This window comes from Pipistrellus hanaki, assembly GCF_964339955.1.
Source record: "Pipistrellus hanaki genome assembly, chromosome: 9".
In the NCBI taxonomy this organism is placed as follows: domain Eukaryota; kingdom Metazoa; phylum Chordata; class Mammalia; order Chiroptera; family Vespertilionidae; genus Pipistrellus; species Pipistrellus hanaki.
Window position 1 is genome coordinate 78,098,258 of NC_140511.1, and position 27,569 is coordinate 78,125,826.

Sequence of the window (27,569 nt, forward strand, 5' to 3'; positions counted from 1 at the left end):
AAAAAACTTCTGGTTTTTATTAGCAAAAAACTGAATCAGGTACGATTTGACATCATCATCATTATTGAAATTTTTACCATTCAAGGAGTTTTGTAAAGATCGAAACAAAAAGTAATCAGATGGTGCAAGGTCAGGACTATATGGTGGATGAGGCAAAACATTCCAACCAAGCTCCATTAATTTTTGCCGAGTGACCAAAGATGTGTGTGGCCTTGCATTGTCATGATGGAATACAACACCTTTTCGATTTGTCAATTCGGGCCGCTTTTCTTCAACTGCATTGTTTAATTTCGTTAGTTGTTCAATGTAGACATCAGAATTGATCGTTCGGTTGGGTGGTAAGAGTTCAAAGTAGACAATTCCTTTGTAATCCCACCAAACTGATAACAAAACCTTCTTTTGATGAATATCAGCTTTTGATGTTGTTTGAGTTGGTTCACCTGGCCTGCTCCACGATCTTTTCCGCTTGATATTGTTGTAAACAACCCATTTTTCATCGCCAGTTATCAGTCATTTTAAAAATGGATCATTTTCATTACGTTTCTTTAGCAAATCGCAGCTGCTAATGCGTTGCGTTAACTGTGATTCTTTCAGTTCGTGAGGAACCCATGTATCGAGTTTTTGAACATAGCCAAGTTGTTTTAAGTGATTTTCAATGCATGTATGTGATACATGAAGCTTCTCTGCAATCTCACGTGTTGTACTGTGACAGTCCGAATTGATTATTGCTTTGATTAGGGCGTCATCAACTTCAACTGGATGACCAGAGCGTTTTTCATCTTTGAGTGAAAAATCACCAGAACGAAATTTGGCAAACCAATTTTGACACTGCCGTTCTTTTAAGGCTTCGTCACCATAAACAGCACATAACTTTTTATGAGCTTGCGATGCGTTTTTCCCTTTGCGGAAATAAAAAAGCAAAATATGACTAAAATGTTCCTTTTGATTTTCCATTTTTCAACGAACGCCAAACGAAAACTACAAAACAGATCAAAAAACTTTTTTTACTGATTAACAGCTGAATAGCCAACTATCAAATAACAAAATGTGTTTTACATTTGTACTACGTCTGCAAACCTAAAAATTCAACTGAAGCCATATATGTGTGAAACCCGCAATTACTTAGCTGCCGACCCAATACTAAAGGCCCAGTGCACAAAATTGTGCACAGTGGGGTCCCTCAGGGTGGCCTGCAGGGATCAGGCTGAAACCCGCAGTCCAATGTCGCCTGCAGCTCCTGCCTACCGCTCCCGCTCATCCCCGCCCCACTGTGCCTGCCAGCCTGCCGTGGCACGCCCAGTCAGTCCGGATCCGGAGAGGCTCATGCTGCTGCAGCAGAAGCTCACCAGCAGTGAGCCCTGCATCTGGAGCCCTCCCAAGGGACGTGGCCTGTGAGATCCGACTAAAACCGGCTTCAACATCCCCGGAGGGGTCTCAGGTTGTGAGAGGGCGCAGACCAAGCTGAGGAACCCCACCCGTGCATGATCAGTCTGGGGAGGGACCCTGAGAGAGTTCCAGGGCGGGTCCGGCCCATCTCACTCAGTCCTGATCAACCAGTCCCCAGCAGCAAGCTAACCTACTAGTCAGAGCATCTGCCCCCTGATGGTCAGTGCACATCATAGCGACTGGTCAACCAGTCAACTGTCTGCCTCTTGGTGGTCAATGAATGTCATAGCAAGCTATTGAGCAGCCTTAGCATATCATTAGCATATTACCCTTTGGTTGTTCAGCTGTTCAGTCTATTTGCATATTACACTTTTTATTATATAGGATGTTAGCTCTAGGTTCCCTTTATCAAGTTGAGAATATTTCCTTCTCTAACCTAGTTTGCTGAGAGATTTTATCTGAAGGAATATTGGATTTTTGTTAAATACCTTTCCTATATCTTTTAAGATGATTATATAGTTATTCTTTTTCAGATTGTTGACAGGATGAATTATATTGAATGATTTATGAATGTTAAACCAGACTTGCTTTTTCTTTTGTTTTTTTCTCACCTGAGGATATACATTTTTTTTTTTTTTTTTTTTTATTGATTTGAGGGAGAGAGGGAGAAACATCAGTGTGAGAGAGAAACATCCTTTATGTGCCCCGACCAGGATCAAACCAGCAACCCAGATATATGTCCTAACTAGGAATCAAACCTGCCACCTCTCAATGTACAGGACAGTGCTATAACTGGCCACACCACCCAGAGCCCAGTTTATCCATTTATTTTTTTTATTATTTTAATATCTTTATTTTGATTTCAGAGAGAGAGAAACATCAGTGATGAGAGAGAATCATTGATTGGTTGCCTCCTGCATGCCCCCCGCTGGAGATTGAGCCACAGCCCAGGCGTGTGCCCTAACGGGTAATCAAACCATGGCCTCCTGGTTCGTAGGGTGATGCTCATCCACAGCCCCTCCAGCCAGGCTGGCATGGCATTTTAAAAAATATTCTCTTATCCTTGTAATGTCTGTAGAATCTGTAGTGATGTCATTTCTCTCATTCTTGATATTGGCAATTTGTGTATTTCACTTTTTCTTGGTCAGTCTAGCTAGAGTTTTATCTATTTTGTTGTTATTCTCAAAGAACTAACTTTGGTTTTATTAATTTTTTTTATAGGAAATTTTATTGATTTTTTTATAGAGAGGAAGGGAGAGGGATAGAGAGCTACAAACATTGATGAGAGAAACATTGACCAGCTGCCTCCTGCACACCCCGCACCAGGGATGTGCCCGCAACCAACGTACATGCCCTTGACCGGAATCGAACCCGGGACCCTTCAGTCCTCAGGCCGACACTCTATCCACTGAGCCAAACCGGTTTCGGCTGGTTTTATTAATTTTGTTTTTTATTGGAGAGGGAGAGATCTATTGTTTCACTTATTTTTGCATTTATTGGTTGATTTATGTATCTGCCCTGCCCAGAGATCGAACACAAAACCTTGGCCAACCTAGACAACACGCTAACCTACTGAGTTACCTGCCAGGGCCTCGTTGGTTTTTCTCTGTGTTTTCCTGTTATCTGTTTCATTGATTTCTGCTCTGATTTTTATTAATTCCTTCCATTTCCTTGGTTCAAGTTGTTCTTTTTTTAGCATTTAGGTTGAAAATGAGATTGCTGATTTGTCATTTTTTCTTATTACAGGCACTTTTATACTATGTACTGTTTTAGCTGGATCCGACAAATTTTTATTTTCACTCAGTTCAAAATACTTTCTGGTTTTTCTGTTGATTTTTCTTTTCTGATTCATTGATTGTTTAGAAGTGTTGTTTAATTTACAAATATTAGGGGTTTTCCCCGGATCTTTCTGTTACTGTCCTTAATGTCAGAAAACATATAGCAAGTGACTTGAATCCTTTCAAACTTATTGGGGCTGTTTCATGGTCCAGGATTTGATTTATCATGGTAAATGTTCCAAATGTACTTGAAAAGAATGTATATTCTGTTGTTGTGTGGGATATTCTGTGTCAAATTGCATAATAGTGTTCAAGTCTTCTATATCCTAATTGATTTTCTGGCTACTCTCTGTATTATTACTAACCCCTGACTATAATTGCAAATTTATCTATTTTTTAACACATTTATTGAGCTATAGTTTACATACTACCAATTCACCCATTTAAAGGGTACAGCTAAATGTTTTTTATCATTAGCACTATTCAATTTTAGAACATTTTAGTCTCCCACCACTTACCCCATTCCTATTAGTGGCCACTCCCCATTTTCCGCCATCACCACAGTCATAAACAACTAATAATCTACTCTCTGTCTCTATAGATTTGCTTATTCCTGGTTTTTATATAAATTAAATCATATAACATGTGGCTTCTGTAATTGGCTTTTTTTATTTAGCCTCATGTCTTCAAGCTTTGTAGCGTCAGAACTTCATTCCTTTTTATTACCAAATAAAATCCCGCTGTATGGATATACTGCCATTCTTTGTGCATTCATCAGTTCTGGTGTTCGGATTGTTTCCACTTTGGGGCTGTTATGAATAATGTTTCTGTGAACATTGGTGTGTGCAACTTTTTGTGTTGTATGTTTTCATTTCTCTTGGGCATTTGCCTAAGAGTGGAATTGCTGGACCATATAATAACTATGTTTAACTCTTTGAGGAGCTGTCAAATTGTTATCCAAAGTGGCTGACCATTTTTCATTCCCAGTAGGAAGGTAGGCTCCAGTTTCCCACATTCTTGCCAATATGTGTTATTGTAATTCTTTATTATAGCCATCCTAGGGGGTTCAGTGTGGTATTGATTTGCTTTTCCCTAATGACTGATGATGTTGAGCATCTTTAATGTACTTATTGGCTATTTGTGTATCTTTGGAGAAATGTCTCTTCAGATCCTTTGTTCAATTTCCAATTGGACTAATTTTTTTATTGAGTTATTTATAATTTTTTATATATCTGGATACAAATACTTTACCAGATATATTATTTGCAAATATACTGTTATTTTATGCGTATTTTGTCTCTCTCTCTTTTTTTTTTTTAATATTGATTTTTCACAGAGAGGAAGAGAGAGGGATAGAGAGCTAGAAACATCAATGAGAAAGTGCGAAAACGGTTTGGCTCAGTAGATAGAGCATCGGCCTGCGGACTGAAGGGTCCCAGGTTCGATTCCGGTCAAGGGCATGTGCCTTGGCTGTGGGCACATCCCCAATAGGGGGTGTGCAAGAGGCAGCTGATCGATGATTCTCTCTTATCAATGTTTCTAGCTCTTTATCCTTCTCTCTTCCTCTCTGTAAAAAAAAATCAATAAAATATATATATTTTTAAAAAAGAAACATCAATGAGAGAATCATCAATCAGCTGTCTCTTGCACACCCTCCACCGGGATGTGCCCGCAACCAAGGTACATGCCCTTGCCCAGAATCAAACCCGGGACCTTTCAGTCTGCAGGCCGACACTCTATCCACTCAGCTAAACCGGTCCCTGCTTGTCACTTTCTTGGTACCATTGACAGCAGAGAGATTTTTAATTTTGATATAGCCCAATTTCTTTTTTGTTGTTTTTTGTTTTGGTCATTTGTGCTTTTGGTATCGTATCTGAGAAGCCATTGCCTAAGGTCACAAAGATACACTGTGTTTTCTTCTAAGAGCTTTACGACACTTTCTCGCTTTTCTGAAATAACCATTTTATATCTTTTCCTCTCTCTGTAAACCTTCTTTGCTCCCCTGACCCCACCAGCCAGTGATCTCAGCTCTTTCTTACTGAGAAAATAGAAGCATTCAGAAAGAAGTCCCTCTTCCAATCTTCAGGTCTACCAATGGGCCTCAGAATCGGGCCTTCTTCCCAATCAATACTATTGGGTCGGCAGCTAAGTAATTGCGGATTTTTTAAAGAAAATCAAAGACAATTTTTTCATGGAACTAAATAACTTTATTCTGTAATGTATTGCCCATTTTGATCAATGACCTTTTGCCATCTTTCAGGCAGCATCATAATCCCACGTTCAAAAAACTTCTGGTTTTTATTAGCAAAAAACTGAATCAGGTACGATTTGACATCATCATCATTATTGAAATTTTTACCATTCAAGGAGTTTTGTAAAGATCGAAACAAAAAGTAATCAGATGGTGCAAGGTCAGGACTATATGGTGGATGTGGCAAAACATTCCAACCAAGCTCCATTAATTTTTGCCGAGTGACCAAAGATGTGTGTGGCCTTGCATTGTCATGATGGAATACAACACCTTTTCGATTTGTCAATTCGGGCCGCTTTTCTTCAACTGCATTGTTTAATTTCATTAGTTGTTCAATGTAGACATCAGAATTGATCGTTCGGTTGGGTGGTAAGAGTTCAAAGTAGACAATTCCTTTGTAATCCCACCAAACTGATAACAAAACCTTCTTTTGATGAATATCAGCTTTTGATGTTGTTTGAGTTGGTTCACCTGGCCTGCTCCACGATCTTTTCCGCTTGATATTGTTGTAAACAACCCATTTTTCATCGCCAGTTATCAGTCATTTTAAAAATGGATCATTTTCATTACGTTTCTTTAGCAAATCGCAGCTGCTAATGCGTTGCGTTAACTGTGATTCTTTCAGTTCGTGAGGAACCCATGTATCGAGTTTTTGAACATAGCCAAGTTGTTTTAAGTGATTTTCAATGCATGTATGTGATACATGAAGCTTCTCTGCAATCTCACGTGTTGTACTGTGACAGTCCGAATTGATTATTGCTTTGATTAGGACGTCATCAACTTCAACTGGATGACCAGAGCGTTTTTCATCTTTGAGTGAAAAATCACCAGAACGAAATTTGGCAAACCAATTTTGACACTGCCGTTCTTTTAAGGCTTCGTCACCATAAACAGCACATAACTTTTTATGAGCTTGCGATGCGTTTTTCCCTTTGCGGAAATAAAAAAGCAAAATATGACTAAAATGTTCCTTTTGATTTTCCATTTTTCAACGAACGCCAAACGAAAACTACAAAACAGATCAAAAAGCTTTTTTTACTGATTAACAGCTGAATAGCCAACTATCAAATAACAAAATGTGTTTTACATTTGTACTACGTCTGCAAACCTAAAAATTCAACTGAAGCCATATATGTGTGAAACCCGCAATTACTTAGTTGCCGACCCAATAGTTAGCCTCATCCACTTCGTATCTCCAGTTCAGACTTGCCTGTGTACTCCACACTGGCGGATCTGACCACCTCTTCACTAATGGATATCCTTACGCATCCATCCCAAATGAACATACTCTGTACTCTGTCTCCCTCTGCGCAAATGACGCCACATCCATCCATTTGCTCAGGCCCCAAGCCTACGTGTCATTCATATTTCGTCTCCTTCTGCATCCAGTCTATCAATCTGCCTGTTCTACCTCAAAAATACAGCTCAAATCTGTCCACTCATCTCCGTCCTTATCTAAATGACCGTCATCTCTCCCTTGGACCTCCAGGTTAGCCTCCTTGGGAGCCTCTCTGCTTTCACGCCTGCCCCATCGCAATCCGTGTTCTCTTTACGGCAGTAAGGGGGTTTCTCTTGTTAATATGTTAGCCCCTGCTTGACATTCTTAGTGACTTCGCATTTCATCGGAGGTAAAACCCACGGCCTTTTCCTTGCTCTGTGAAAGTGCTCCGTGATTCAGCCCCTCCCTCGGCTCCAGCGCATCTCCTGCCCCTCTCCCGTCCCTCTCTAGAGACATGTCATCCAAGCTGTGTCCTGCACACCTCCAGGGAGCACCATTCACATGTGTTAACATTGTGGGTTTGGTTCCTTATGACAATTTTCCAGCAGGTGGCAGTCAAGCCATGAGGGTAGGGTGCTTTTTCTGGTTTGCACAAAGGGAAATTCATTGCCTTAGAGGCTGTCGCTTTCCCTTCTCTGATACAGCGTGGTCTTCGACTCTGGGCCCAGCCTTCTCTCTAAGAGTTTCTTTTTCTTATTCTTTCTTTCAAATATTTCAAATTTAAAGACTAGCATGCATCGTACAAAAAAACTCCCATAAACCCTTGGTCTAGTTCACCAATGTTAACATTTAGTCACTTTTGCTTTATCTCTTCTCTATAGATTCATGGTTTTTCCTGACCATTTAAGAGCTGGTTGCAAACACCCTGCCCCTTTGTCCCTAAATCAGTGGTTCCCAACATGGAGCACATGCCCCACAGGGGTGCAATTTGACTTTTAAGGGGAGCAATTTGAGAATGAGTTATTAATAGTGAATTTTTTGCATTTCTTATGGGAACTCATATACAGTATATAAATATATATTGTGACATTTGTGCATTTCAGTTCTCTATGTTTTGAAACTTTATTTGCTATTTTCCATATCACTTCACATTACAATGTTTTAAACAATTTCTTAGTGATTTCTTCCTCAGGACTTCAACTGTCCTTTCGTTCTTTCATTTTTCTCTTTCATGGATGCCATGTTCTTTGGAAGCTTGTTTAGACCAAGTTAATGGCCTCTTAACCTTCCTCCGTGAATAGGAGTTCACTTTTGAATAATGGGAATTAGAGGTCACAGAGGCGCATCAGGATTTTAGAAATGCTTTAGGTGGAACATGCCCCCCCCCCCCCCCAAAAAAAAAGGTTGGGAACCACTGCCCTAAATACTTTGGAGTGTGTTTCTTTTGAATGATAATTTTTCTTTGTTTTGTGGTACACTTAGATTCTTATCACGTTTAGGAAATGTAACATGCACAGCACTTTTATCAGTTATATAGTTCACATCCACATTGTGCCACTTGTCCCCGGGATGTTCTTCACAGCTCTCACCCTGGTAGCCAGTGTCCGTCTGTCTCACTTTGCATTTGTGTGGTCAGTCTCCTGTCTGTCACACCATGGATATTTTTTAAGAATACAGGCTAGTTGTTTCGTAGATTTTTTCTCAGTCTGTGTTTGTCTAGTGTTTTCTCATCAGATTCAGTTTTTATGTTTTTGGCAAGAATACCATACAAGTGATGTGTGCTTCTCAGTACATTACGTCAGGAGGCACATGGTATCAGTGTGTTCCATCGCTAAGCGTTGTGTGTTGAAACTGTTCCTGTGTAGATAATGGAAAATGACATAGATTACTTGGACTCTGGCTATAAGAATTGCTCTCATAAGTAGGTAGCATTCTGTCTGTTCAGCTTTCCTGCTCAGTCAAGTGAGCCTGAGCTGCCTCCCGTTTCTCTCTCTCCTTTGCAACATCACTGCTGGGACTCTCAACCTCCCCTCAGCGATCCAAACCCCTACTTCCTCCCGATAGTCACATCCCGTAACTGGAGTCTTGGAACCAGTGATTATTTCTGCTATACCGTGAGTTTGTCTTCGGTGTTTTCTTAGTTTCAAGTTAGGTTCCTGTGGCTCCAGCTAAGGTTCGTTTCAGAGAAGAGGATTGAAGCTGAATATGGGGAAGGACTGGGTGCCAGGGGGTCAACTGAAACCTTACCCTCAATCACAGTCTTCCATATTTTGATTATAGTTCACATTTGAGTGGTTACTGTGTCATTTACAATGCTAAGCTTTCTACATGCATTAGCCATATTACTTAAAACAACTTCGAAATAGATGAGAAAACAAAGGTTTAGAAAGGTTAATTAGGGTATACAACTAAAATTACCAGGACTCATGTTCTCCAACTCCAAAGCCCTTGCTCTTTTTTGTATAAGCAAAGAATAGCAGAGGAAACTGAGGTAGTTATTAATGTTGAAGTGAGCCTTCACAGATTGGCATCCAAGTGCAGTATCATTGCTGGATGGGAGGCAATTGGCAGCAGTTACCCTGGGGTTTTTGAGTTTCTTCAGTTTCCAGTTTAAATGTCCCCGGCCGTAAGTCCCACTTGCTTGGGACAGCCTTGCTTATTTTACCCATTTCCTAACAATGACTAATAGTAGCCCCACTTACTCTCAAAAGTATTGCTTTTTAGATGATTATATGGTCCCCTACCCATAATCCTTCCTGAGTACTCTTCAGATGAACAGAGACTGGTGTTTAATTTTAATTAACACTAATAGAGCTTGATATATTTTTATTCACCACTCTCTCTGCCCCAGCCCAATTTATAAATTTCACTTTGGTTTTGGTTTTAGAGCCTGTTGACTGAATTAAACTGTAGGCACTGTTTGCTTCATTTAGACAACAGTTATCAGGATTTTACCACACTTGCTCTACCATCCTTTCTGCTGAAACATTTGAAGTAAATGATACTTTACCCCATTGCACTTCAAGAGCCACCTCTAAAAAATAAGGTCCTACGTTTTTGTAAACTTGTGCAGAAACCAGAGGGACCTTTTGCAGTGTGAATCATCACCCTGACATGTGCCTCCGAGGGATGGCGGGGCACCTGTAATTGGCTGCTGGTCCTGCTTCTCGGGCGAGCAGGACGCAGCCGGGGGACCGCCTGCCAGCGCTCCGGGTGTCGCGTGTGACTTACGTTCCCTTTCTCTCGGCAGTGCACGATCTGATTTTCTGGCGAGATGTGAAGAAGACGGGGTTTGTCTTCGGCACCACGCTGATCGTGCTGCTCTCCCTGGCCGCTTTCAGCGTCATCAGTGTGGTTTCTTACCTCATCCTGGCTCTTCTCTCTGTCACCATCAGCTTCAGGGTCTACAGGTCTGTCATCCAAGCTGTGCAGAAGTCAGAAGAAGGACATCCATTCAAGTGAGTTGAAGGATCACAAGGAACACTTTACAGTAGGGGTGTCGAACTCAATCAGAGAAGGGGCCAAAATCTAAAATCCAGCCTAAATCGCGGGCCGAATGGTTTACTGATCAGTCATAAACTGACAATGTCATAAACTGACAGCGGAGTGCAGTGATGACAGCGCGGTGCGGGCCACATTGCAAGGCCTGGTGGGCTGGATTTGGCCCGCGGGCCTTGTGTTTGACACATGTGCTTTACAGTTTAGTAAAGGGGTTCACTGAGGCTGGGCAGGTGTAAAAATAAGACCTGATGAACAATCAGGAATTATAGGGTCCAATCGGTGACACGAAACATCACCTAGACACCATGCAACCACTTTAAGAAATGGCCAAGGACTTCTTGACAAGCTAGAGTCTCACTTTAAGACCAAAGAGGACTGTCTGAGTTCCTGAGCGGGAAGGGCAGCGTGGGGACGCTCCGTGAGACGCGGGGACGCGCTCCGTGAGACGCGGGGACGCGCTCCGTGAGACGGGGGGGGGGGGGGGGGGGGGGGGGGGCTCCGTGAGACGGGGGACGCGCTCCGTGAGACGGGGCCCAACAACATTCAGTCAAGTCTTAAAACGACTTTGAAAGCTTGGTGTTGAGGCTGCGCTGTTGGTGATGATCAGAATTTGGTGTGTTACCCTTGGTTTTATGTTGGTTTCCTTCTTCCCTTTTTTGTTCTATATATTTATTCTTTATATATATCGTTAAAAACCTGACTCCATTTAAAGGTGTGTGATGCAAGGGAGAGTCCTGTACAATAAAACTGGACAGGTTTGACCTGCCGCCTCCCTCAGGCTGGCTGCTAAGGGTTCAGCACCGTGGGGTTATGTGTGGTGTGAGGCTCTGCACCAGGCAGGCGGGCCCTGGCCGGGGTCTCAGGGCATGCAGCCCTCTGCTTATCTTTCCTTTAGTTTTCTTAATACCAGGGGCAAGTTTTGATGAATGTAGGTCATGCATTTCTGAAATCCAGTTGCTAGCTTTTTTGACTGGGTTGTTAACATTAGCAAATGCAATGTTTTAAAAACCCTTTTCTCACAGAGAAAGAAACCCTGTTGTGACCGCTCAGAACTGTGACAGAATAGATGTCCGGCTGTGGCTCTGGTCCTTGTGTTTTCTCTTGGTGAAACTAGAAGGAATAGTTTAAACTATATGTGGCATTTGAAAAGTTATTGCAAATTAACTTTAACAAATCAATAGTTGTTAAATGAAGGGGTAAATACATTTTATTTTGCATAGGCTCAGGTGTCATGTCTCTTGCATGACACTGTTGTGGATTTGTAAAAATGTGTTTTACCAAGTTGCATTAATTACAACTAATTTTTATAATTTCATATTTGGTGGTAATTTTTTTTTAATAAATAGGAAAGGAAAACATGCCTGTTACTCTGCTTTCCCCACCAGACTGTAGGCTCTCTAAGGCAAAGCAGGCTTGTCTTTCCTGATGCCCAGCACCTCCGAGCGGCTCTCACAGGCACTCAGAGTCCTCAGGGAATGACAATGATAAGCACATGTTTCCTTCTCGGTTCTGTAGTGCCTCTGGGAGCAGCACCAGGTCTCTTTTTCTGTGGTTTTCACCGTATCAAACTCACTACTCCCCTCCTTTATGTTTTTTTAACTAATATGTTATAATGCCTCCTTTATCATTTGAAATGAAATTTATAAATAATATATTTATAAACAAAATTTTAAAAATAGATCCTGATTGTAATATAAAGAAATGACAAAATAGCCATGTATAATAAGATAATATGTGTTCCAGCCAATATATAATTGCTTGGAAATGAGTACACAAAAAAACAACAATAATAACAGAACATCAGCCGAAGCCGGTTTGGCTCAGTGGTAGAGCGTCGGTCTGCGGACTGAAAGGTCCCAGGTTCGATTCCGGTCAGAGGCATTTACATTGGTTGCGGGCACATCCTCGGTAGGGGGTGTGCAGGAGGCAGCCGGTCGATGTTTCTCTCTCATCGACATTTCTAGCTCTCTGTCTCTCTCCCTTCCTCTCTGTAAAAAATCAATAAAATATATTTTAAAAAAAATAATAATAATAATAACAGAACATCAGATACTTGCACATACATGTATAATCTCCAGTACAGATGTGCTTTTCCAAAATGGGGGGGGGCGGGGAGATTTAGCAAAGTTTAGAAAACAAAATACAATTTTAGAAAATTCAAGATAAGTTTAACTGTGAGGAAAACACCTTTGGGCTGTTGCTCACTTCTATCGTCTTTGCCTCTGCCACTACATGGCAGTGGTGCCCCACCCCGTCCGTGACAGCAGAGTGTGTCCCAGAGATTTCTGGAGTGCGTCCGTGGGGGAATCTCACACTCTAAAGGACTGCTGTGCTCACAGAAAGAGGCCTTCTCCTTCCGTGTCCAATGTATGACTGTTGTTTCTTCTTCTGGAAGATCCTACCTGGATGTAGACATCACTCTGTCCTCAGAAGCTTTCCATAATTACGTGAACGCTGCTATGGTGCACGTCAACAGGGCCCTGAAGCTCATCATCCGTCTCTTTCTGGTGGAAGACCTGGTTGACTCCTTGAAGGTTCATTCCGCTCACCTTGAAGCTTTTGGTGGGGAGGCTGGGGGAACCAGCGACTAGGTTAAGCTGCAGAGGAAAAACAATAAACAGGTTTCCACAGAGAAAAACAATTGTATGCTTTTCTCCATCCGCCTGTAAAAATGGAGAGAGGAGTTGATGGAGAAGGTATCTCGTGAACCTGGAGAACTAACAGGATAATGTAATCAGAAATGCATTTACAGTCTTGGGGCCTAAGAGAACTACAGAATTCTTTTATCCACCCTACAATGTATAGTGCAAATGGGGTAGCCTCTATTTTGAAATTATTTATGGCCTACATCACTAAGTTTATGTAGACTCAGTTAGCTAGAGGAAAAGGGCATTGGCTAACCTGAAGTTAGTGTCATAACTATTCCTGCTTAATCCTTCGCAGCTGGCTGTCTTCATGTGGCTGATGACCTATGTGGGTGCCGTTTTCAATGGAATCACCCTCCTGATTCTGGGTAAGGTGGCAGGGAGAATGTCTCGTGCTCTTTGAAGTCATTGGTAAGAGTTAAGAGCCAAGAGAAGGCCCGGCATGGCTCCGTTGCTTCCGAATGGCCCCGCCTTTAACATGCATGGAGTCCTTGAACCCAGATATTGTGTGGCTGAAGGTTTATTAGTTTGGTCCTAATTTTAAATATCAGAACAGCTAGAAGCAAAGGAGCATCATCTAGATTTGATTTGAATATGGGGATCTTAAATTTACAAAAATCAATGTACTGTATCTAACTGTCCTTAACTGAGAGATCTAGACATTTCTCATATTGAAGATCTGTGCTTCCCTATATTTCTTGAGGAAAAATCTGTGTGTTACTTGAGTCCTGAGACTTTGTGACTCTCACACTTACACGTGCTGTGTCCCATGATTCTGTCTTACAGCTGACCTGCTCATTTTCAGTGTGCCCATTGTCTATGAGAAGTACAAGGTAAGCTATGGCCTGCTTCAGATCAGATAAGCCATTTGATGTGTGACTACCCTGTTTCCCCGAAAATAAGACAGTGTCTTATATTAATTTTTTTCTCCCAAAGTTGCGCTAGGTCTTATTTTCAGGGGATGTCTTATCTTTCCATGCACTAGGTCTTATTTTCAGAGGATGTCTTATTTTTGGGGAAACACGGTAGTTTTAGTTCATTTTTTAGATATGGAAAGTTCAGAGCAATCTCTTCTATTCTGCAGTCTAACTTTATAAGTCAGGTACCTATAAGGAACTGGTAACAGTGGTTTCCTAAGTAGACAAACTGTCTAGGAGAGAGAAGGGAAGGAAGACTTACTTTTTATGCTTAGTTGTGTGCCTTTTGTGTTTTTATCACATAGCTGCATTATCTGTTAAAATAAGTTGGAAACATTTAAATAAATAAAAGCTCATATCTAAAAAGAAAATATTAAGGCTAATGTGGGACTCCATCATTATGAACAGGTGTTTGCATTGTGGAATGGTGCCTAAAGAATATACTAGATTTATGAGGTGATTATTTATGGATTAAGTCATCCATCAGCAGACTTTTTGGTATTTTGGTATTAAATGAATTAGTTTTACCCAGGAGCCAAAATACATTTATGATTATAGGAAATAGATTATATACACATTATCTAGTATTCAGAAAATGCTATTATAAGTTCAGTTTCTCTAAAGAAAACACCTAGCAAGTAAGACTCTGCTGAAGAAATTAGTGATTTTCACTGCAACTAAATATGGGATGTTTATGGTTTAATTTAAAATCTGAAATCTGGAGTTTTAAAAATGCTTGTAAAAGCTGGGCAATATTTTTGTTTTCCAGAATATTCAGTAGTGTTTTTAAAAAATAGTTATCCTTAGACAAAAGATCATTGCCTTCAGGAGAGTTGTTAATCTTTGTGTTGCCATAACTGAGTCACTTCCTTTCCTTAAAGACCCAGATTGATCACTACGTTGGCATCGTGCGTGATCAGACCAAGTCGATTGTTGAGAAGTAAGTACGCTCGGGTTCCACGGTCCTCATAGCAGGTGCTCCCCACCCCAGTGACTCCGTCCCTGTGTGAAATGTTGATGCCAGTTTTTCACCCTGGGGAGGGGCACCTTGGTTTGATTTTATAAGAAATTATTTCATCTCTCTTTTTAAAAAAAATCCTCACCTGAGGATATGTTTTATCTTTTTATTTTTATTTATTTTTTTTTTTTTTTAAGAGGGAGAGAGGGGGGATCTGTAGGGAGAGAAACACAGGACAACTCTCAATCTATTGAGCCACTCCAGCCAGGCTCTTCATATTTTTTTTTTAATATACATTTTTTAAATTGATTTCAGAGATGGAGAGGAAGAAAGAGATAGAAACATCAATGATGGGAAGGAATCATTGATTAGCTGCCTCCTGCACTTTGAAATGAGCTCACAACCCAGGCATGAGCCCTTGACTGGAACCTACCTGGGACCCTTCAGTCCACAGGCGGATGCTCTATCCACTGAGCCAAACCGGTTAGGGCTCTTCATATTTTTTAAGAAACAAAACTTCAGCCGAAACCGGTTTGGCTCAGTGGATAGAGCGTCAGCCTGCGAACTGAAAGGTCTCAGGTCCGGTCAAGGGCATGTACCTTGGTTGCGGGCACATCCCCAGTAGAGAGTGTGCAGGAGGCAGCTGGTCAATGATTCTCTCTCATCGATGTTTCTAACTCTCTATCCCTCTCTCTTCCTCTCTGTAAAAAATCAATAAAATATATTTTTTTTTAAAAAGAAAAACAAAACTTCAGCCCTGGCTGGTCAGCACACGCCCAGGTTCAGGCTTCATCCCCGTGGAGGGTATGTAGGAGGCAACCGATAGCTCTTTCCCTCTTCCTCTAAAAATCAATAAAAACATTTATTTAAATAATAAAAAAGGAAACGAAACAGTTAAATCTACTGTTTGTGTCAGTTCCTTTCGCACACCAGATTTTAGTACATTTTCCAGCTTTAATAAGAGGAAACTGGTTATGTCCAGACAGCTCTGGCTTGATGCCAGGGTCCTTACCTGCTCTTGTTAGCTGTCCATTGGAGCTAACATCAGGCAAGGACAGTTAACACAGACGTGTATCTAGTTGGCTGTTCACTCCTGATTTTGAAAGGCAGTCCTTGCTTACTTGGCTTTGAACCTAATGTCTGGAATTGGCAGTTTTGGCTGACGGGCCCTGCCCCGGGATGTAACACTTGTGGGGAAAGGCTGTGGCATGGCTGGGAGGTGTGAATGGCCTTGGTCCTGGGGACACTTAGCAAACAGAATAAAGGCAGCTTTGGAGTCCTGTGGGGAATTGGGGAGTGGTGCCAGCTCCTGTAGTACTTTACTGTCTCCTTGCCTCTGAGTGCGGCTGCTTTCATGGCCCCGGTGGTGAGCGGGCATTTCCAGAGGAATGGGCTGAGTGTGCAGTCAGCTGTTGGCCCAGGTGCTCCTTTCTTCCTCTGGAGCCCATGAGGACCTGGAGGTCCCGGCAGGGAAACAGGCGGCAGGCAGCCGGCTTGGTGGCAGCAGCAGGGAATGGATCTTGGCAGACCCCTCACTTGACCCACACCAGGCTCCTCACCCAGAGGAAGCCTCGGAAACAGGAGGGTTTCCCACTGCCCAGCAAGTCTAGGACTGCCCACCAGCGTCACTGGTAAAGCTAGAACTGATGTCTACTTTTCCCTTTTTCCTCCCTCAACAGGATCCAAGCAAAACTACCTGGAATCGCAAAGAAAAAGGCAGAATAAGTACATGAAAACCAGAAATGCCATAGTTACTAAAACACCATTTAATAGCTATACTGTTGTTACTTGTACTATGAAGGAAAGTGCTCAGTGTCAGCTTGAGCCTGCATTCCAAGCTTTTTTTGGTTTTTGTTTTTGCAATTTGGTGTTTCCCCCTCCTTTCCCTTTACCTGCAGAATCAAGCACAAGAATTATTGGACTAAAAAATGAACTGATATCTTAGAACATAAAAAAAAAAAAAAAGAATAAAGACAGATTCAATTGAATAGGCAAATCAATACCTTAATGATGGTGGAGCCTTAATGGTGATGTAGCTTGAAAGGGGAAAGATTGGAGGGTAAAGGAGAAAAATATAAAACACCCCTCTTGGGTTCTATTTAATTTTCAGAGCTATGTAATTTTCTTACATAGCTGCCCATCATAATTTTTCCCTTATTTTTAAGCTAAGAAATGGTTAACTTGAGAAATTATCTGGGGATAAGAGTGGGATTCCTTCCCACGAGCTTGTGGGGGTTTTGCAGCCCTTGACCCCTCTTTACGCCCCACAATGTGAGCAGCTACTCTTCATATTCCTCTTCTTCGCTTCTAGATAAAACTTTCAACCCTGAGTAACTTATAGGTGATGGTGATAATTCCCGGTTACCAGGTGCCATCTGGTAGCCGAAAACCGAACCAGCCGGTGGGACTGGAGCGGGAGCCCACTCCCTGCCGCCAACAGGAAGGAGAGGCTCCGCCATCGGAAGGTGGTGTGGGGTCCTTCGGGACACTAGTTCCAAGCTTTAGTCTGAGAGCTTATTCCTGAATGTGCTTTCCTCCCTCTTCCTACCCACCTCGCCTCAAGTTTAATAAATATGGTTGTACTTTTCTTATCCTGAAACAAATGTCTGTAACTGCTGTATACTGCTGTAAGCTTGTTAGCGGAAAAAATCTGCATGTGGGCTCCTGGGTTGTTGAGTTGTTGTGATCCTATCTCAGTTCGTGGAGGGGATGCTCACTACAGAAACAGGCTTTTCTCCTAATCTTTTCCCCCAGCCTCCCCTTCATGGCTGCCGCTGGCCTGTGCTCAGCGCTGGGCCCTGAAGCCACAGCCCGCGGTGGGCGGAGGTGCTGTGTCCCGCAGAGACCACAGATGAGCACAGGGAGGTGCACAGGCCGTGCTAACGGAGGCGGGCTTCTGGGTGTGCTGTGCCGAGGGCTCCTTTCCCTCCCAGGCACACAGGATGTCCTAGCGCCTGTGTCCGGGCCAGGCGCTCCTTTGGAGTCTTCCAGGAAGCCAGGCCAGGCACGGCAGGGTTGGGTGTGCTGATGGGCTCTGTGCAGTTAAAAGACACAGAGCATTGGGCGAAGGGCGACGGGGGACCTTGGATTCCCGTTTGAGACTAAGCGTTCACCTCCCCTTCCAACACGGAAATTCAATAGATTTGAACGACACCTGTGAGTTCCTTCAGGTCGTAACTCATGACAACCAGAGGGAACCTGCCTGGTGACTTCAGCGTGAGGGCCACGATGTGTGACGGCCCCAAAGCACTGCATGTAGGCTGAGGTGGCGGAAGGAAAGCGTCTACTTTGGGGGCAATTACTTAGGAACTTAGATGGGTCACAGGCATCCTTGCCTTACTGCACTCTCTGTCTCAGCCCCTTCCGACACTTCAGCTGATTTCCGGTCATGGTGCAGAGCGTGCACTCTCCACCCTCCGCGGCCTCCCCTCCAGCCTGTCCGCACGGGAACCTGCGCGCCCGCTTCGTTTGGTAGTGCTGTGTTTAGCTACTTGGGCAGGTCTTGTGCCACACAGGAACTTTTATTTTATTTTAAGAAAAGCCCATAGATAAAAAATTCATGAAACTGTGCGTGTGTGTGCGTGCAACATAAAATACAGTAGCACCTAAGGAGCTTGAATCTTGGTTCCTGTAAAACTTTAAATTGATGTGGTATTAATAAAAATTAAAAAGTCTGGTGTCATTCTGCTAACTTTATTCTTTATACACAGTTTGAATAAAGAAAGAACCAAACAAGTCTTCCACTGGCCCCCACCCCCACTCCACTTTGCGGCTTTTAAAAGCAACTGAGAGTTGATACCAGTATCGATGCCCCAGACTGCAGAACTTCCACAGGACAGCCAGGACGTGCGTTTGGTTTCTGGAAGGAAGTAGGAGCCCCTCTAAGAGGTGAGCCTCAGGAGCAAGATGAGGAGTGGAAGGGGCCAGGGGTCTGCTGCCCCGTTCAGTCTCACACCAACTGAGGAGGGTCCCGCCTACAACACAGGAAGCAGCTTCCCAATCACACATGGCCATGACGACTCCGTCCGTCGCCATGGAAAACAAAACTAAATTCATCGGGTCTTTGCCGAAACACTTGTCACCTGGGACTCTCCTCCAAAACCAAGGCTGCCATGCCCCTTAAGCTGGATTTTTTAAGTTTACTCAACATACCTTACAAAACAGGCTGAAACTTAAAAAAAAAAAAGTAACTGATGCAAACTTGACAAATATGCATACAAATGCTTGGATAATGAATGTCACTAACATGGTACATAAATGTGTATTCAGAGTTAACATTTACATATTGGCCATATAGCAAGCATACCATTAACAAAAAGCTCATGAAATGTCACCTGTTCACGTCAGACTCCCGAGACAAGGAGGCACACACCGAGAGGGACAGCCTGGCCCCTGGGCAATGAGGCCACAGCTCCAGCCAACACGGGCATCACCCACTGGCACCCGCTGCCACTGGTGGTCAGCATTGAAGTGAGCGTTTGTGATGGCTGAGGACTTATTAAAACGGATCGCTGGGCCCACCCCAGTGTTGGGCTCAGTGAGGTAGGCCCAGGAACTTCCGTTTCCGTCAGCTCCCATGCAATGCTGGCCTGGTGGCTGCAATATAATAGGTTGCCCCAATATGCCTACTGTTTTTGAACAGGCAGAGTAGCAAAAGTGGCAGAATACTAATTGTAGGTTTGAAAACAGCTTGTGTGAAGGAAAAGAAAAGAACGGCAGTGCCCAGCCTGGTGCCATCCATAATCCCTGGTCTCAAACTTGTAATACTGTCTCAAAAACCCTGAGGGTTCAAACACTATTCACTCTCCAGTCAACTGAGCGCCATGCGCACAATGGCAGGGCCCTGGCCCTGGCGGGAGGCCTGGGGCCAGGCAGCAGTCAAACCCTTAGGTTCGGATGGACGGCTGCTGCCCACGCCTTCCTGCTGGGCCTGCGGCCGGAGAGTCACTGGGGCAGTGTGCCGCCCCCAGGTCACAGCTAACTGCCCGGGCACAGCCTGCAGCGCCCAGCGTGCCGTCCTGCGGCCGGTCAGGTGGGAGCCTTCTAACTTACCAGAGATCGGGAGGCAGCGTCATGTAGTGCAAAGAAACTGAACTGGACGTGTTTCATCCTAGTGTGTGTCCTGTCCCTAGCTGGCTGCGTGACAACTCGGTCTCCGGGCTTCCTTTTACTTCTCCGTGAAAGGGGTGGAGGCAGATACTACTCTCCAAGGTCTTTCCAACTCGGACAATCTTGAATTATATAAAAATGCTATAAAATCCGTGGTATAAAATCCAATTCCCAAATCAGGAAGAGTCGAGGGGACCGGGCCTGCGGCACTTGAACCCTGGGCTCTGGCCTGGCGGGGCCAGGATGGGGGAAGGGCTCCTTTGCTGTTCCCGCCACGGAGGCAGCCTGGCCTCCCCACTCCGCCTTCCGGCCGCAGAACCGGCCCGTGTGAAGAGCAGGCTCGGGGCCGGAGTCCCTGGTGGGACCCTCATCCCCACTGCCCTCACCCCTTAAGTCCTCCTCCACCGCCTCGCAGCTTATCTCTGACACTCCTTAATAAATAAGACATTTGCACGCAAAGGTGACTGGGACAGCTCTCTCCCGCCCCTCCCCTCCCCTATAAAAGCATTAAATACAGTTTCCAAATAAAATACAAAGAGCAAAAAGGGCCTGATTTGGGGGCCACCCGTTCTCCACAGGAGAATGAATCTACACATCCCTCTCGGACCTGCCTGGGAGATCGCGGGGCCCCTCCCCGGCGGGGCCGACGAAGGCCGAGGCCGGCCCCAGGCCTGGGCCCCCAGGCCCGCGGCGCGCCCACCGCGTACAAAGGAGCCGGGCGGGAGCGGGAAGGCCGCCCGGGGCCGGGACCCGGAGCCCGGGTGCGGGGGAGCAGCAGCGCCTGGGCTGCGGGGTGCGCGGAGCCCAGAGCAGGAGGGGCGCAAAGGAAAAAGTGCTAATCCCTTTGGGGGTCTCCGTCCGGCGGCGCGGAGGGCGCCGGGAGGCGGGCGGTGCCCACGGAGCCCGCAGTCCCGGGGCCCAGCCAGCTCCTTCCCGCCCACGAACGCCGCCAGCCCGGGTGCGACGCCCCTTCCCCGCCGGGCTGCCCGGGTCCCGCCTCCGGAGCGGCCTGCGTCTGCGCCCGGGCCTCCGGGCGGCTGGGCCGGGCTCCCGCCCGCGGCGTGCGGCGCTGCTGGGCCGGGCTCCGGCCAGGCCTCCCCCTGGCCTCCCCGCAGCCCCGTCTCGGGTCCTAATACTGACCGCCGGCGCCCCCTCCTGGCCCCGCACAGCACCGCCGGGCCGGGCGGGGCTGCAGGCTCTCGTGCCGGAGCCCGGAGGCGGCGCGGGCTCCTCGGGAAACGCGGGGCCCAGTGCGGGGAGGGCCGGGGCGCGGGGTCCGTCTAGCACCGGGGACTCCGCGGCGCCCCGCCGACCCCCAACCTCCGCCCGGCCCGGCCAGCGGGGGGCAGCGGCGGCGCCTCCCAGGCAAGGCCGCCCCGCCCGGCCCGGCCCGCGGCCCGTCACGCCCGGCACACGGCGCCCGCCTTGAGGTCCGCGCCGCCCTCGCGCGGCGCCGGCGCGGGCGGCCCGAAGCCCTCGTGGCCGTAGCAGCGCAGCGCCGCCTCCTCGTAGGCCTCCAGGATGGTCTGGCGCTCCTCGGGCGTGAAGTCCATGGAGAAGGGGTGCACCTGCAGGATGTGCCGCTTGATGGTGCTGACCTTGAGCGTGGCCAGCGCGCCGCCGCACACCATGCACACCAGGCCGCGCCGGCTGCCGTCGTAGTCCATCAGGTACTCGCCCCGCCAGCGCGGCTGGTAGTTGCGCCGCTGCTCCCGGCTGCGGGGGGGAGGCGGCGGCGGCGGCGGCGGCGGCGGGGGCGGTGGGGGTGGCGGGGGCGGGGGCAGCGGCGGGAAGGCGAGCCCCCCGGGCTCCTGGCTGTCCTCGTCGTCCTCGCCCTCTGCGGGCCGCTCCGACGGCTCCCCGGGAGAAGGCGGGGCGGCGCCTGGGAAAGGACGGAGACCGCATTGGAGCGCCCTGCGTCTCCGCTGCACAGCCCCCCACGCTGCTCCCCGTCCCCTCCTCCCCGACCTCTCCTCCGGCTTCCTCTCGCTGCCCCCTGGGCCCAGCCCGGCCGCCCGGCTCCCCCACCGCCTGCCCTGCGCTCCCAGCTCACCCCACCACGCCTCCTCCTCCTCCGGCTCCGCCTCCGGGCCCCCTCCCCCCGCCTCGGAGGCCGCGGCTGCGCCGGGGGCGGCGGGGGCCTGGGGGGGCTCGGGGCAGGGCAGCCCCAGGGCCAGCAGGTGGGCGGCCTTCTCGCTCCACTCCTGGGCGATGAGGGCCTTGACGGGCCCGCTGAGGCGCGTGGAGCCCGGGTGGCGCTGGCGGATGTGCCGCTTGATGGTGCTCATCTTGAGCGAGGCCAGCGCGCCCCCGCACACCATGCACACCAGGCCGCGCCGGCCGCCGTCCAGCTCCATGAGGTACTCCAGCCGCCAGCGCTCCTGGTAGTGGCGGCGGTGGTCGCGGCCCCGCGGGCCCCGGCCTGGGCCCCCCACCCTCTCGCCCTCCTCCAGCTCCTCCTTCTGGTCTGCGGGCCCGGGCCTCTCAGGGTCCCCGCCAGCCTCTTCCTTTACGTCTGGGGGACTGGGATCCCGAGAGGAGGGGGCTCCAGCAGCGGGGGCCGGGTCCCGGCTTTTTCTGGTCAGGTCCTGGGGGACGAGGTCATCGTCTGTTGGGGAAGGGGTGAGGGAGAGGGGCTCAGCCTGCTGGCTAGGTTGTCCTCCCCCACGCAGAAGGGGGCCCTGTTCCTCACCCCAGGCCCAAGCTAGAGGGCGAGCCAGTGTGTGTAGGGCGGGGGAGAGAGAGGGGGGAGAAGAGGAACAGACCCACTCTGCAGGGCCACCTGGGCCCTGGACGGTCCTCGCACCTGGTGGGGGCTGAGCGAGCTCAGACAGGGTCTCGGCCTGGCCACCCCAGGCCTGCAGCAGGGCGCTGCGCTGGGGGCCGCTGAGCCCCAGGGAGCCGGGGTGCACCTCCAGCACGTGGGCACGGATGTCATCCAGATGCAGGCTGGGCAGTGCCCGGCCACATGCCATGCACACCAGCCGGTTCCCCCGAGGGTCATAGTCCATGAGACACTCTGCCCGGAACCAGTTCTGCAGGGACTCCTTCAGCCTCCGCTCCAGGCGCCGAGCCCCCAGCCCCCTGCTGCCCCTGGCCCTCCGGGAGGCCGCGTGGCGCTGGCGCCGAGCCCGGGCTGCCCCTGGGCCCCCTCGTCGCGGGCGCCTGCCGGCCCCGCCAGCTGGGGCTTTGCCTGGAAGGTTGGAGGGAGGGAAGGAACTGAGATGCTGCCCTCCGGGGAGCCCCCACCACAGCCAGGTCCTCTGCGAGCCTCTGCTCAGGGACTCTGAGCCCTGGCCAAGCTGCTGTCCTCTTCTCCCCTCATGTCTTCAGGCCCCCCCCCCCCGCCCCCCCCCCCCCCCCCCCCCCCCCGCTTCTAATCCTCCTGCACACAAAGCCCGAGGCCCACCCACTCCTCCCCAGGACCCAGATGCGAGCACCTTCTCTGGACTCCACTGTGCACCCGCAGTTCCCAGCCCTTCCCCTGCCTAGCCCCAGCCCCCACTCCCCTTAATCCTCCAAACGCCACCCAAAGTCACAGCGGTCGGGGTGCTGGAGGCTCCCCGGTCCCCTATCCCCCCGGACTGTGCACTAAGGGCGGTGAGCGGGCCCCGCCCAAAGGAAGCCAGGCAGCTGGCCGAGAAGCCGGGGTTGGCCCCACCTGCCCCCCGGGCCCCTGCCCACATTACCTGGGCCCTTGGACGGGCAAGCTTGGAGGTGAGCCCCCTCTTCTTCCTCTTCCTCTTCTTCCTCCTCCTCCTCCTCAGGCCCCTGGACCCCCAGGCCCTCAGCCTCGCCACAGGCTCCCAGCCCCAAGTGGGCATCCCAGCTGTTGCTGATCACTTCCTTCTCCCGGGGGCTCCAGTGCAGGGAGTAGGGGTGTTTCTGGCGGATGTGCCGCTTGATGGTGCTGAGCTTGAGCGTGGCCAGGGAGCTGCCGCACACCATGCACACCATGCCGTGCCGGGCGGGGTTGAAGTCCATCAGGTACTCCAGCCGCCAGTGGTCATGGTAGTACCGCCTGTGGTCGCGGCCTGGGATGCGGCTCTTGCCGGGCCTGGAGGCCCGGGCCTCGCTGTGGTCTGAGTATTTCCTGCCTGAAGATGGTGGTCCCCTGGACCTGGAGGAGGGTAGGGGGGCGCTCCCCCAGGTCCCCAAGGTACCCCCTTCCAGATGAAGATCTTGCCCTGAGGAGGGGGAAAGGGAGACAGGCTTTGGTGTTCTGTAGCCCAAGAGAAGGAGGAGGGAGGGGTCGTTCAGGGGCAGGAATAACAGGAATATGGGAGAACAGGGAGTCAAAGCAGGGGCCCTTTAGAGAGGGTGAAGGCCCTTTAAGAGAGGATCAAGAACAAAAGGATGCAGGGCGCTATGAGGAACTGGCTTTGACTTTTTTAAAAATAAGGTGAAGCCCAGGGAAGCAGCCGGCGCCGTAAGCACCCTTTTTGGACGGGAGCTGCAGGGGTGAAGCCAGGAGAGCAGCAGGCTGGGCGGTTACAGCTGAGCAGAGCGGGCAGCGGGGCAGGAACAAAGGGGGCGTCTGTCTGTGTCCAGGGCTGCGCACCGGACCCACCCGCCGGAGGCCCCGGCGGAGGGCCCCACCCACGGAGCGTCTTCCTCTCTCCAGAGCAGCCGCCCACGTGTCCCGTCTCAGGGGCGCTGGGCATTGTCAGTCCCCCCCCAGAGGCGGCCGCAGAAGGGATCCCCATGACAAAGCTGTCAGCACCTCCAGGGAAAGGACCCTGGCTTCCCTGGAGACGTTGAAAGGGGACGGCAGGAGGGCCACCAGCGTGGCTACTGAAAATTCTGCAGCCAGGAGCGGCCCCCGCCCACGGGGAGCTCCAGCCCATTAAGTCTTCCTAGCGATTTGTTATTTGCTCTGGCAGCGAGCTGGCCACTGCCCAGCAGTCAGAGGGCGGGCACCAGAGCAGCCAGGAATGAGCCCAGTAACCCAGCCACGTTCCCCTTTGCCAGACAGACAGAGATCCAGAACAGTCCCCCAACCTAACGACAGTCTGGACCCAGTTTTTATTTAAGCTGAACAGACCCGGTGTGGTTACTATCCAAGTGGAGGATCTCAAGGGGGGGGTGGGGGGGGTGGGGGGGAGACACACAAAAGACAGGATCAGAGAGGGCTCCCGTCGCCACTGTGTTTTGTTGAAATAGCTCCAAAGGAAAAAATACAGGCTTCCGAGGTAGAGGCCTGGGTTCGAGTCCTGCCTCCACTGGTAACTTGCTCTGCGACCTTTCATAGGCCATGTAGCTCTCTGGGCCTAAGCTCTTTGTCTGCAGAGGCCCTGGATAGCTAGCTGGTCTCTCAACCATCCTTCCAGCGCTGGATCTAGGATAGTCCACGGCGAACTGGCCCTTTAAGAGCCGAAAAAAGGGGAGGAGCCGAGATTTTTTAAAAACAAAAGGGGATGGGGAGAGTTTGGGGGAGGGGGGTAGCTCCGAGGTTAGGGCCGTCTCCCTGCCCCTGACAGCCCTCACGGGTCTTAAGGCGTTGACCTTGCAGCAGGGACGTGAGGAAGCGGTCCCCTCTGAGAGCAAATGGGGAGGACTGGCTGGCTGATCCCACTACAGCTGACAAATTGTGGCAAATTTTTCTGAAAAGACGGGAGATCCGCGGACACCAGGGCATGTCAGCCTTTGTGGGTGAGCCCATCCCGGTACAACTGCCCCCCGAGGGGCAGGCTGCCCTCTCTCCTAGGAGAACGCGGGGTTAAAGAAAAAGGGTTCCGTCCCTAAGCAAAGGGAGAGGGGCCGCCCCTACAGCTCCGCTCATCCCGGGGGAATCCCCAGAGGGACCCACAGTCCGGGCACACTTTTAAGGGACAGCGATGAGGGAGCCCACCTGGGAGGCGGAGGGCGGGCGGGGGCCGCAATCCACAGCCCGGAGCGCGCGACCCGCCGCGCCCGGCCCGGCCCGGCCCGGCCCTTCGGGGCCCTCGGACCGCGCCTCCAGGGCGGGGGCCACGGGCCCCTTTAAGGGGGTGGGGATCCGCCCGCGCCCCGTGGGCCGACCCCGGGAGCTGGGCGGGGGGCTCCCCCGCCGGCCCTGCAGCCGCGACCTGCGCCCGCCAGGTGGCGCCCCCGGCCGCCCGGCCCGTGTCCCCCCCTTTGTTCGGCGGCGCAGAGGGGCCCGGAGCCCGGAGCCGCAGCCCTCCCATCCCCCACGCCGGGGCCCCCACGCCGCCGCCGGCCCCAGCGCTTACCGCCGTCGTCGTCCTCGGGCTCCGCGCCGCCGCTCAGTCCCGCGGGCGGCAGCCGTCGGCCCCGTGCCGAGGCCGCTGCTGGCCCGGGGCCGCCCCTGCCGCCGCCGCTCCGGCTCCGGTGGTCCCCGCCGGGTTCCATGCGCCGCGCCGTGGAGCGGGGCCCCCGGGCGGCGGGGCGCGGCGCCGGCGGCGGCCCGCGCGGGCACTCGGGGCGCGGGGCGCCGGGGCGCGGGGCGCATGCAGGGGCAGCGGCCGCACGGACGGCTGGCTGCTCGCTCGGCGGCGCGGGCTGGACCGGGGTGGGGATTCCTGTCTGGGGGCCCCTGGGGCTCCTTTAAGGGCTCCTGGGTAAATTTAAAGGGGCCGCGCGCTATTTCCTCCTGCCAGCTCGCGGGGGGCTCGGGGGGAGAGGCGGGAGGCGACGCGTCAGGCCGAGGCTCCGCGGCCGGCGCCCGCCCCGGGCGTCAGGAGACGGACCTCGCCCCCCGCGCGGGCCCCGCCGGGGGTGGGCTCCGGGGCTCCGGTCCCGGCGCCCGAAGGGTCACCGAGCTGGCGAGGGGCGCCGCGGCCGCTGCGACGCGCTTCCCGCGCGGCTGGGCTCGCGGCCGCTGCACCCTCGGGGCATCGCGGGCGGCGCCGGCGGGGGTCGCGGGGAGACGGCCTCCCGCACGCCCGGCGCGGCCCCGGCGCGGACGCGGCTGGCAGGGGCCCCAGATGGCCGCGGCCCCGCCGAGAGGGTGGAGCCGCGGGGGCGGCCGCGCCCCCTCCCGCGGGAGCCGCCCGGGAGCGCCGGGGCGCGGGCTGCTCCATGGGAGGAGCGGGCGGCGCAGCTCCCTCCGCGGAGCCGGCGGGGCGGGACCGCGGCGCGGAGGCTCCGGCCGGGAGCGGAGCGCGGGAGCCGCAGCCGCTCTGCCCGGCTGCACTCTGCCGGGCGGAGGGGGCCGGTTGGGCGCCGGGCGGAGGGGGCCGGGTGGACGCCGGGCGGAGGGGGCCGGGATGGACGGATGGGCGCCGGGCGGAGGGGGCCGGGATGGGCGCCGGGCGGAGGGGGCCGGGATGGACGCCGGGCGGAGGGGACCGGGATGGGCGCCGGGCGGAGGGGGCGCGCGCTGCGGAGACTCGGGCTCTGCCCTCGCAGGCCCGGGGTGCGGGAGGAGGCCCTCGGTGCATCCCGGACCCCGCGCCCGGCCGGGGATGCGAAGGACGCCGCCGCGGGCGGGGCGCCGGGCCCCCGAGGACGCGCCGCAAAGGCTGGGGCGCTGGGGGCGCTGGCTTTGAGCCGGGGACGCCCCAGCCCCAGCCCCGGGAAGCGGAGAGAAGGGACTCGGAGAGGCAGCGAGGGGCGTGGCTGCTGGGGTCGCAGGCGCTGGTCCCCCACACAAAGGCGATCCCTGCAGGGCCAGAGGACGGGGCGGGAGTCCATGCGGGATCTTACTGCCCAGAGGGGGGTTCCTCTCTTCGCTGGGGCGGTCCCTGCTGGCAGAGGGAGAGAGAGAGAAACATCGATGTGAGAGAGAAACATATATGGGTTGCCTCCCTGATGTGCCCCAGCCAACCACGTCACCCGGCCAGGGTGTGCTTAAATTTTCTTTT

General features: G+C 51.1%; 2 protein-coding genes across 6 annotated transcripts in view; one reads left to right on the forward strand and one right to left on the reverse strand.

The window, feature by feature from the left end:
* Positions 1 to 18,331, forward strand: part of RTN3 (reticulon 3) — a 44,886-nt gene extending 26,555 nt beyond the window's left edge. For all 4 annotated transcript variants that reach the window (XM_084895805.1, XM_084895802.1, XM_084895803.1 and 1 more), the window contains 6 exons: positions 9,885 to 10,092; positions 12,531 to 12,669; positions 13,079 to 13,148; positions 13,567 to 13,613; positions 14,579 to 14,637; positions 16,335 to 18,331. In XM_084895805.1, coding sequence (XP_084751931.1) covers positions 9,885 to 10,092; positions 12,531 to 12,669; positions 13,079 to 13,148; positions 13,567 to 13,613; positions 14,579 to 14,637; positions 16,335 to 16,380 — 569 coding nt within the window. In that variant the 3' untranslated portion in view covers positions 16,381 to 18,331. The remainder of the gene's footprint in view (positions 1 to 9,884; positions 10,093 to 12,530; positions 12,670 to 13,078; positions 13,149 to 13,566; positions 13,614 to 14,578; positions 14,638 to 16,334) is intronic.
* Position 18,332: 1 nt separating this feature from the next.
* ZFTA (zinc finger translocation associated) lies at positions 18,333 to 26,712 on the reverse strand. Of its 2 annotated transcripts, XM_084895853.1 has the most exons (5): positions 25,977 to 26,710; positions 23,454 to 23,951; positions 22,571 to 22,957; positions 21,818 to 22,372; positions 18,333 to 21,646 (listed from the first exon to the last, which is right to left on the reverse strand). In XM_084895853.1, exons 1-5 carry the CDS (start codon positions 26,113 to 26,115, stop codon positions 21,165 to 21,167), a joined length of 2,061 nt encoding a protein of 686 aa, XP_084751979.1. In that variant the 5' UTR covers positions 26,116 to 26,710; the 3' UTR covers positions 18,333 to 21,164. The 2 variants fall into 2 exon arrangements, with proteins under 2 accessions (XP_084751979.1, XP_084751980.1); XM_084895854.1 differs by lacking the exons at positions 21,818 to 22,372; positions 22,571 to 22,957 and having other exon boundaries at positions 25,977 to 26,712.
* Between the last annotated feature and the right edge of the window lie 857 nt (positions 26,713 to 27,569).

Excerpts from the sequence above, each read along its gene's own strand:
- ZFTA (XM_084895853.1), bottom strand. The coding sequence starts at position 26,115 with ATGGAACCCGGCGGGGACCACCGGAGCCGGAGCGGCGGCGGCAGGGGC. Across the intron at positions 22,958-23,453 it reads TTGCCCGTCCAAGGGCCCAG|GCAAAGCCCCAGCTGGCGGG; the intron begins GTAATGTGGGCA and ends CCAACCTTCCAG. Across the intron at positions 22,373-22,570 it reads GCTCGCTCAGCCCCCACCAG|ACGATGACCTCGTCCCCCAG; the intron begins GTGCGAGGACCG and ends CTTCCCCAACAG.